Source organism: Heterodontus francisci, chromosome 46 (genome assembly GCF_036365525.1).
Source record: "Heterodontus francisci isolate sHetFra1 chromosome 46, sHetFra1.hap1, whole genome shotgun sequence".
NCBI lineage: Eukaryota > Metazoa > Chordata > Chondrichthyes > Heterodontiformes > Heterodontidae > Heterodontus > Heterodontus francisci.
In genome coordinates, this window is record NC_090416.1 from 13,759,188 (window position 1) to 13,770,040 (window position 10,853).

Here is a 10,853-nt window from a genome sequence, read left to right on the forward strand (position 1 = left end):
CAGACTGGAATCTAATCGAGGGGTTCGGGTGGTTTATATATAGAATAACAGATACCCGGGAGTGAGTTACAGACTGGAATCTAATCGAGGGGTTCGGGTGGTTTATATATAGAATAACAGATACCCGGGAGTGAGTTACAGACTGGAATCTAATCGAGGGGTTCGGGTGGTTTATATATAGAATAACAGATACCCGGGAGTGAGTTACAGACTGGAATCTAATCGAGGAGTTCGGGATGTTTATAGATAGAATAATAGATACTCCAGAGTGAGTTACAGGAGTGTTCGTTGGGGACAGTGTAGAGGGAGCTTTACTCTGTATCTAACCCCATGCTGTACCTGTCCTGGGAGTGTTTAATGGGGTTGTTGTAGAGGGAGCTTTACTCTCTCTAACCTCGTGCTTCACCTCTTTTTTTTTTCCCCCCCAAAGAGTCTAGGGACCGACGACAAGTCTCTCACCAGGCTGCTGGTGTCTCGATGTGAGGTTGACCTCCTGAGTATTCGTGCTGAGTTCAGAAAGAAATACGGAAAATCCTTGTACTCCACTATTCGGGTAAGTAACCCTCTGACTGCTCGTCCCCTCCTCCAACATTGATCCCAGTTGCGTGAGTTTCGATGGTATTGAATTGGTGCTGGGAGCTGACTGCAGCCTCTCCTGGAGATGTGTTGCGTTATCCAGTTTATCAGTGGGGGAGCTTGAGTGCAATTTGCTCTGTCTTATGGGGAAATAAAATGTTTAAAGTGGGCGTAAATCCTTCCACATTTTACTCGCCTGTAAAAGATAAGCTTTGATCTTAATAAAGAAAGATGGCCACGTTGGTTGGGGAGAGCAGGGACTCCAACCTGTACTCGAGTTCTCAGCTTTGTTCTTCAATCTACTTTGCCCCTTCGGTGTTAGCTGAAGCATGAGACACTTGGCAGGTGACGGTTCACTCTCTTTTCCCTCAGGACGACACGAAGGGGGATTACCAATGTGCCTTACTTGGGCTGTGCCGAGGCGAGGATCTGTAGAGGTGGAATCCCCAATCATTTGGGAAGAAGTGGACATCCTTTACTGATCCCAATGCCGATATCCCCGGCAACGCAGAACTTAACACAACCCACCCCCTCCCCCACCCCCGTTACAGACTTGTATGTAAATGGACAAACTTGCAAGTGCAGACAGACACAACTGGATTCAAACAAACACAGACAAGCACTCGCAGACAGACCTACAGAGGCACAAGTGCAGACAGACACACAGATATGCACTCAGAGATTCACACACGCTTGCAGTAATGCGGTCAGATTGACGCACATGGGGCGGACCCACAAGAGACAGACGCTATTCCCTCTTCCTCCTACCAGACCGAGACACACACACACACACACACACACTATACCCTGCATTTATCTACCTTACCTCAACTCTCGCTGCAGACACAGCCAGTCAACCGGATGGTCTGTCAGTAACTCCAGGAAGCAGGGTGATTCCCACAGACCTGCCTGACCCACAATTGGAAGAGAATCCACCTACAATCAGGATAGGGATTTTCTTTTTCTAATGAGCGATTACGCAGAAATAAACAGTTTTTGAAATACTTTTCTTTCTGAATCATGTGATCTCTCCTTCACAAACGTGTAACCAACCTTAAACTCCTTTCCCCCTCCTCTCTTTCCCCCTTCCTCCCAGCACAGATCCAGTTCAAGGGGATCAGCAGCCCGGGGGAGCATGGATAATCCAGAGGGTTACCTCAGCGCCTGGGTCCTAGAGGAACCGGAGGAGGCCATTCAGCCCCTCGAGCCTGTTCCGCCATTCTATAAGATTATGGGCTGATCTGTATGCTAACTCTTACCTGCCTGCTTTGACGACAGTCATTTTTTAATATCCCTGGCTAACACAACATTGGGGGAAAAAATGTGATAGTGAATTGAATAAATGAGGTGGCTCTCACTGCTGAGTCAGAGGTGACAGTGCCACCCACTAAGCCACAGTTCACTTGTCTGTGACGACCTCCGTGAGATCGTTTAACGTTAAAATACGAGATGTGAGCCCCTCAGAGCATTTTGAAGAATTACACGACAGGCTGTCACATTTTAAGACTTCTATTTTTAACAACTAAACAAAAAGAAATCCCCATTAATTAAATAGCACTTTGTAATTAGCTGATACTCCAAATTACAAAGAAACGCATTTTATTAAATTTATTACCATACTTGAAAACCTCACACCGCACTTATACCTTTACACAGTCCTGTTTGATGGTGAGATCTATTGCAGTTAAAAGTCCCAAGCTCCTCCCAGTTTTAATGGGTTGGATTTCCCAGACCTGTTCAAAAATCAATGTCCTCTTCGTTCACTTCTCCGAGCACTTCCGACCTGGACGTCCGGGAATAAGGCAATTCCTGGCTATCCTACTTCACATAAGCTGTAAAAACAGGTTCAACTCTTCACAGCTTTTTACCAGGCTTCAGAGAACATAATCATGTTACAAAGTCCAGCGTTCTTCAAATCACACGCGGGTGTGGATATGGTGTAAGCACTAAACATCAGACACCACCCTCTTTATTCAACCAGTTTATTGAGAAGTAAATGAGAATAGAGTTTAACCACAAAAACGTTGGCTGCCGGAACCGATTCTACAAATCTAACGATAAAATATTTACACTGAAACGGTAGCAATACTTGAGAAGGAAGCAGTAATTCCACAGGCTGGTGTCTCCCCTGCCGCCCATCCAAATCAATTTTAATTTATCTCCCCCTCAGCAGCGTGGGCTAGGGGGAGGGGAAAGGGTCACGCAGATAAGGGTAAGGGCACTGATTTGGAATCTGTAACTGCCCTCAGCTTCACCATGGGTGAGCAAATAGGGTTTGGTCAGGGGGAGGGGGAAATTGTCCAGGACCCCCTGTCCGGGGGGGGCAGGTGGGTGCAGCAGGTGAGCTTGGCCGTGATGCCCTTCATGGTTGAATAGCCGGTCCACACCCTGCAGCGAAGGGTAAATGGGGCGGGGAGGCTTGCCTCTGGTCCCACAGTTGAGTCGCTATTCCTCAGCAGAGGAAAGGCCAATCATTTTATACATATTTTAAAAAACACACTTTGAGGTTCAGGAGACACTGCTCAAAGATAGTTGATCTGCATTTACGAGCTTGTACATATTTACAAATGACTACACCAACACCGCTTTAAAAAACATTTTTTTTTTCCTTCGTTACAAAAATAGCATGAAAACTTTATAAATTAAGCACTGCAAAATGTTTTCTACCTACAAAACCAGAGAACGACTTGCTGAAGGTAACAGATTCTCCCGGGCAGACTGTGTGCGTGTGTGAGAGAGAGAGGGGGGGGAACTAGAGTCACGGCCCCCTGTGTCTGTTGGCTCTGAGTTCCCAGCAGTGTAATCCATATTTGCCCCCTTTCTGATATCAAAGTGTCGCTGTAGTTTTTAGATTGCGGATGTGTTCAAATGGTAGATATTCGGGGACACAAAGGCGATTGAGCAGGGTGAATAAACTGAGCCCAGGGTGTCAATTGACGTGAGTCAGAATCAGCCAGCACCTGTGGCACAAAATGAGCGAAATTGCTGAGGTAGGGAAGATCCTTCATCCTCGTGTAACACTGAAAATTCATCGTGCGTCAGGGGCAATGTGGTGAACAGCACAATTCTTCCCTTCCCTGCTGTCTTGAAGGTGTTGACGCGTCACACTTTAGGAAGGAAGCGAGGGTCTGCGAGAGGGTGCAGAGGAGATTTACCAGAATGGTTCCCGGGATTGGGGCCGGGGGGGGGGGATTTTAGCTACAAGGTTAGGTTGGAGAAGCTGGGGTTGTTCTTAGAACAAAAGGAGATTGAGGGGAGATTTAATACAAGCGTACAAGATCATGACAGGCTAAGATAAGGAAAAACTTCGCATTAACTGATGGTACAAGGACTAAGGTTGAAGGTTTTGAGAAAGAGATACAGGGGGAAAATAAGGAAGCACTTTTTTGTTTTAACGCAGTGGGTGGTAACGACCTGGAACTCGCTGCTCACGAGTGCGGTGGAAGTGGAGACGATGAATGGTTTCAAAAGGAAATTGGATGGGCACCTGAGGGAAATAAACTTGCAGGGCTCCGGGGATCGAGCAGGGCTGGTGGGATAGCTCTGTGGAGAGCTGGCCGTGGTCTCGATGGGCCAGATGGCCTCCTTCTGTGCCGTTGAATGACTCTGACTCTATGCCTATGACTCTCAGGTAAATGTGAAGCAGATTAGAAAAAGAAAAAAATGCCTTTGGTCAAACGGAGATTAATCTGTTGGAATCATGTCTCGCGCAGGAGACAGTCAGATGTCAGGGCGGAGACTGGGATCGATGAGCCCACTGGGTGGGGGAACGGGATGGTCGGACCGGGCGGCTCGGAGCCCGAGGCGTGAAATATCGATGATCCAAGCCGTCTGAACCCACCCTCTGGCTAGTTCTTGTACTGTTAAGGAGGTGAATAGAGAGGGACGTGGGCTCAGAAAGGTGAAACCAAGAGCCCCCCACCACCCCCACTTGGGTCCACCCAGAGCAAGGAAGCAGTCGCTGGCATGGAACGGCCAGGGTGATGGTGGGAGAAGTGCATCAACGGGAGGCGACTCATGGAATAGTCTGAGATATTAGCTTATTTAAGGTAAGATTAATGCAGAGCGTGGCAGGAGAGGTGAAGAATGGACATGGGGTTAGAAAGTGATGGGTGGGGGTAGGGTGTGTGTGGGGAGGGGGGGGGGGGGAGAGGCGGAGTGGGGGGTTGAAAGGTTGGGGCTGATGTCAGGGACAAAGAGGGAACATTATTTAGATTGGTCTTTGTGGGATTGGACGGTATGTGAGGGGGTGTTGAGTCTTTTTGAGTGGAGTAACTGCCCTCACTTCACTCGGGCTTGTGTTCGACTAACACGGAGAAGCATGCCCTCCCGCCCTCCTCCCTCCTGCCCCTTCCATCAGAAACAGTTACTTATGAACCTTTCACAATGGCCTGCTGAACATTCCCACTACTGGATGCCTGGGAGAAAGGGTTGGGGGCCTGTAATGCACATCATAACCTACAGGTGTCACAGTTCAACAAATATATAAGGGCCGGCCCCCCCCGCCCCCGCGCTTGTAAAATTAAACAGCGACAGGATAAATTAGAAAGATGGGGACTTTTGCATTGCTATAGCGCCTTGCATGACTTCGGGACGTCCCAAAGTGCTTCACAGTAGTTTTTCTTTTGGAGTGTAGTCACTGTTCTAATGTGGGAAACGCAGCAGCCAATTGCACACAGCAAGATCCCACAACAGCAATGTGATAATGACCCAGATCATCTGTTTTTAATGATTTTGGTTGAGGGATAAATATTGGCTCCAGGACACTGGGGAGAACTCCCCCCCCCCCCCCCCCCCCCACCCCCCCCACTCTTCTTCCAATAGTGGCCGTGGGATCTTTTACACCCACCCGAGAAGGGGCAGACGGGGCCCTCGGTTTAATATCTCATCTGAAAGGCGCTCCCTCAGTGTCAAGTCCAGATCGGCCCAACGCTGTCCCGCTGCTCGACCCACCGGCCAGCGGGAGGCACTGAAGCACGCAGGACAGGAACGTTATCAGGTGGGGTCCCCAGGAGCAGATCGCGGTGAGGGCGTGCGGTAGGTCTTTTGGTGAGAGGGGAGGAGAGGAGAGTGGAGCCAAAAAAAAAAAAGCCAGTGTTCTTGATTTTGGCCAGGAGGAGGAAGAGATTAGATCTCTCTGTGCTGCCCACCCGAGTTAAATAGCCAGATAACGTTCATTAACCAAGCAGTGTCTTGCGGGAACCTGTCCCTTCACGATCCAGGGTCACCAGGGCAGAGGGGAAGACAATAAACAAATAAAACACTAGATCACTTGTAGGATCTGACAGCAGTGAAGTGTGTGCAGTAAAATATTGTAGACAAAAGTTACTTGATATAACTCATAGTTCACCTTATAAAAGCAGGTAAATATATATATAACATTTTTCTTCAAATATAATTTCTTCTGTATTGCAAAACAAAATCTAAAAACACATCAGCTGCTCAAACATTGATTTTTTTTTTTGCTTTGAAATAGCAAACACATTAAGAAAATAAAACTTTTTTTTCTTTCAAAAGTTTTTTTTTGTTAATAAAAAAATTAAGTTACTTCATCCTAAACTAACTGTGCAAATATCAAAGTGATTTAAAAAAGGAATTGGATTATTGTTGTATGTATGTGGCAGATCTAGCCTGAAGCCAAAAACTTGAGGATGTTATAGACAGCCTGATGTACAAGTAGTCTGATTCTCCTTGCAGTTTTTGAACCAGAGATGTCTGGTTTTCGGGCGTGTAATTTTACTGACAGATGCCCTACGTCCAGTTTTTAGCCAGCTGCTTTCTAAATCCACCCCCTGTCCGTTGTCTCACTGAGAGAGTGGACTCAGGAACTGACCGTCCAAGGCCTGATCCCCGTCCATTCGCCACTGGGGAAGGAGGGCAGGAGCAAGCTGCCGTGACGTCGCACCCACGTGCGTGCCGCAGGGGAGCTCGCTGGCCTCCATTTAATGCTGCCTCAGTTGACGGTGCGGGAGTTCGGGAATCGTTTTAAGCCCCCCCACCCACCCTCCGGAGGCAGAGATCGACGAGGGTCGGACAGAAGCTGGGTGAAATGGAGATTTAAAGATTGTCGAGAGGAAGGGGAAACGCAACGCCCTGGACCAGATTGCGCTCGAACAGGAGATGGTGCAGGGAGACAGTGTGGAGACGGGAAGCGTCTTGGACGTTGGGAGAGTGAGGGAGCAGGATTTAGGCCTTGGAGTGAGTTCATGAGAAACAGCTCGGGTTACAGAACCCCCAGGTCCTGTAACGCGAGTTCAGCCTTGCTCCCTCTAACCTACACATCCCCCTCGCTGTCTCAACCCTGTACCTCCCTCACTCCCTCTATCCTTCCCCCTCACTCCTTCCCCACTTCCCCCCAACTCCCATTCCAACTGAAGCAGCAGAGAAGTACATCAACAACACAATTAGTTAGGACAATGGCCAGAGGAGGTGGACGGGGACCCGTTAAGAAGGGACGTCCGCTGCGGGAGTCACAGATCGAAGGGCGTCGAGTGCTCGGACTCTGTGGTGAACAGTTCTTTGTAGAGAGGCGGGAACAGTGAGTGGACAGTGAGCGGGTGGGCGGTGCAGAAGGAACCCAGCTTCTCGGCATGGCGTCCACACAGATTCCGCAGAGACACCACCTTCAGCGGCAGCTAGAGAGGTGAATAAACCACATGCTGGGTTACAGTCAGTCTCATCACAGAATAATACAGTGCAGAAGAGGCCCTTCGGCCCATCGAGTCTGCACCGATGCATTAAAAGACACCTGACCTGTCTACCTAATCCCATTTGCCAGCACTTGGCCCATAGCCTTGAATGTTATGACGTGCCAAGTGCTCATCCAGGTACTTTTTAAAGGATGTGAGGCAACCTGCATCTACCACCCTCCCAGGCAGGGCATTCCAGACCATTACTACCCTCTGGGTAAAAAAGTTCTTCCTCAAATCCCCCTGAAACCTCCCACCCCTCACCTTAAACTTGTGACCCCTCGTAACTGACCCTTCAACTAAGGGGAACAGGAACCACCGTCAATGCCCCTCATAATCTTGTACACCTTGATCAGGTCACCCCTCAGTCTTCTCTGCTCCAGCGAAAACAACCCAAGCCTATCCAACCTCTCTTCATAGCTTAAATGTTCCATCCCAGGCAACATCCTGGTGAATCGCCTCTGCACCCCCTCCAATGCAATCACATCCTTCCTGTAATGTGGCGACCAGAATTGCACACAGTACTCCAGCTGTGGCCTTACCAAAGTTCTATACAACTCCAACATGACCTCTCTGCTTTTGTAATCTATGCCTCGATTGATAAAGGCAAGTGTCCCATATGCCTTTTCACCACCCTATTAACCTGCCCTTCTGCCTTCAGAGATCTATGGACAAACACACCAAGGTCCCTTTGTTCCTCAGAACTTCCCAGTGTCAGGCCATTCATTGAATACTTCCGTGTCACATTACTCCTTCCAAAGTGTATCACCTCACACTTTTCAGCATTAAATTCCATCTCCCACTTTTCTGCCCATTTGACCATCCCGTCTATATCTTCCTGTAACCTAAGATACTCAACCTCACTGTTAACCACTCGGCCAATCTTTGTGTCATCCGCGAACTTACTGATCCTACCCCCCACATAGTCATCTATGTCATTTACATAAATGACAAACAATAGGGGACCCAGTGCAGATCCCTGTGGTACGCCACTGGATACTGGCTTCCAGTCACTAAAACAGCCGTCTGTCATCACTCTCTGTCTCCTACAGCTAAGCCAATTTTGAATCCACCTTATCAAGTTACCCTGTATCCCATGTGCATTTGCTTTCTTGATAAGTCTCCCATTTGGGACCTTGTCGAAGGCTTTGCTGAAATCCTTGTAAACTACATCAACTGCACTACCCTCATCTATACACCTGGTCACATGCTCAAAAAATTCAATCAAATTTGTTAGGCATGACCTCCCTCTGACAAAGCTATGCTGACTATTCCTAATCAAATTCTGCCTCTCCAAGTGAAGAAAGATTCTCTCCTTCAGAATGTTCTCCAATAGTTTCCCTACCACTGACGTGAGACTCGCTGGTCTGTCGTTCCCTGGTATCTCTACAACCTTTCTTAAATAGTGGGACCACATTAGCTGTTCTCCAGTCCTCTGGCACCCCCTTCCCCTCCCTCTGTCCTCCTCCAAGACCCCAACGCTTGCTTAGCGCAGTTCTAGAGGGGTCCCACGCATCTCCAGTTCCTCAGCCGCCCTTCACCCGTGAAACTGTATGGTCCGCCTCGGCGGGCCGTTCGACCATGGGAGGCCTCGCCAGAATCCAGGAATAGAAAAGAACTTGAATTTATATAGTGACTTTCACATCCTCAGGGCGTGGGGACCCTTATGTCCAATTAACTTCTTTTGAAGTATTCTCACTACATATTGTAGGACATGTGACAGTTCAATTTGCGCACAGCAAGATCACAGAAGTCAGCTAATGATGAAATTATTTTTTAATGATGTTGGTTGAGGAAATATATTGGCCCCTGGATCCTGGGAAGAACCCCCCCCACTCCCCCCCCGGCCGGGCTCTTCATCCAATAGTAGCCGTGGGATCTTTTACATCCACCCAAGAGGGGCAGACGGGGGCCTCGGTTTAACACCTCATCTGAGTAGCCGACCAACAGTGACCAAAAGGCATTTGATAAAGTGCCACACAACAGACTTGGTGGCAACATAGATGCAAAACTGGCAGAGTGACAGGAAACAAAAAGAGTAGTGGTTAATGGATGTTTTTGGGGCTGGAGGAAGGTTTGTAGTGGAGTTCCCCAGGGGTCAGTGTTGGGATCGTTGCTCTTCCTGATTGTATTAATGACCCAGACCTTGGTGTACAGGAGACAAGTTCAAAATTTTTGGATGATCCAAACCTGGAAACATTGTGAACTGTGAGGAGGATAGTGTAGAACTTCAAAAGGACATAGACAAGTTGGTGGAATGGGCTGACAAGTGGCAGATGAAGTTCAATTCAGAGAAATGTGAAGTGGTACACTTTGGTGGGAAGGACATGGAGAGACAATATAGAATAAAGGGTACAATTCTGAAGTGAGTACAGGAGCAGAGGGACCTGGGTGTACATGTGTACAAATCGTTCAAGGTGGCAGGGCAGGTTGAGAGCGCAGTTCATAGAGCGTGCAGTATCTTAGGCTTCATTAACAGGGGCATAGAGTACAAAAGCAAACTTGTACAGAACACTAGTTCAGCCTCAACTAGAATATTGTGTCCAGTTCTGGGAGCCACACTTTAGGAAGGTTGTGAAGGCATTGGGAGAGGGCACAGGAAAGGTTCTCGAGAGGGAGGAGGGACTCCAGTTACGTGGAGAAGTTGGGACTGTTTTCATTAGAGAAGAGAAGATTGAGAGGAGATTTGATAGAGGCGTTCAAAATCATGAGCGGTCTGGACAGAGTAGATAGGGGGAAGCTGTTCCCATTGGTGGAGGGATTGAGGACCAGAGGACACCGATTTAAGCCGATTGGCAAAAGGAGCAACGGAGATGGGAGGGAAAAACTCTTTCAAACAGCGAGTGGTTCGGATCGGGAATGCACTGCCTTGAGAGTGTGGTGGGGGGGGCAGGTTCAATCGGGGCCTTCAAGAGGGAATTGGATTGTCATCTGAAAAAGAAGAACGCGCAGGCGTACGGGCCGAAGGCACGAGCTGAACAGCTCTTTCGGAGAGCCAGCACAGACGCGACGGGCCGAATGGCCTCCTTTCTGCTCTGCGAGCGGGCCTACCTTGGCTAGCACGGGGTCATGGCGGGCTCTCTGCACAATGTGTTTCAGGGCCAGCTGGATGTTGGTCTGCAGCCTCTCCACTTTGAACCTCTCCTGGAGCCACATTCGATCTGCTCGGGAGGGAAAACAAGACTCGGTTAACCACGGAAAAGGGCAGCCGACTCGGTTTGGCGGCAATCCTGGAGGGTTCATCACCACCACCCGATACTCTCCTGCCATTGGTCAGCTCACCTGTCTATCCTCTCGGTCCCCACCCCTAACCACCCAACCAACCCCCCCACCCTCATTACCCTGTACCCCTTCCCCGTTACCCCCCACAACCTCCCACCCCTACCCCCACCCACCTTCCCCCAGACTCCCTGGTGGTTCTTACCTGCAGATAGAAGCACCATGGCAGAGAAGAGTGCAAGCTCCTGTTCAGAGAGGCGCAGTGAACACATGCCGTGTGAAAACTCAAATATAGAGCTGGTCAAATCTTCGCAACCTGACAAGAGAATATAGAGCATTGAGGGCTGCCTCCGTGTGAGAGGGGACGTA

At 48.9% G+C, this 10,853-nt stretch overlaps 2 protein-coding genes across 4 annotated transcripts in view; one reads left to right on the top strand and one right to left on the bottom strand.

Moving 5' to 3' along the window:
• LOC137356959 (annexin A2-like) overlaps positions 1 to 1,566 on the top strand; it is a 73,088-nt gene extending 71,522 nt beyond the window's left edge. For both annotated transcript variants that reach the window (XM_068022851.1, XM_068022849.1), the window contains exons 12-13: positions 431 to 553; positions 949 to 1,566. In XM_068022851.1, coding sequence (XP_067878952.1) covers positions 431 to 553; positions 949 to 1,011 — 186 coding nt within the window. In that variant the 3' untranslated portion in view covers positions 1,012 to 1,566. The remainder of the gene's footprint in view (positions 1 to 430; positions 554 to 948) is intronic.
• Positions 1,567 to 6,971: 5,405 nt separating this feature from the next.
• The window catches only part of LOC137356833 (nuclear receptor ROR-alpha A-like), a 63,632-nt gene continuing 59,750 nt past the window's right edge, over positions 6,972 to 10,853 (bottom strand). For both annotated transcript variants that reach the window (XM_068022657.1, XM_068022656.1), the window contains 3 exons: positions 10,690 to 10,800; positions 10,317 to 10,426; positions 6,972 to 7,211 (listed from right to left, as the gene is read on the bottom strand). In XM_068022657.1, coding sequence (XP_067878758.1) covers positions 7,047 to 7,211; positions 10,317 to 10,426; positions 10,690 to 10,800 — 386 coding nt within the window. In that variant the 3' untranslated portion in view covers positions 6,972 to 7,046. The remainder of the gene's footprint in view (positions 7,212 to 10,316; positions 10,427 to 10,689; positions 10,801 to 10,853) is intronic.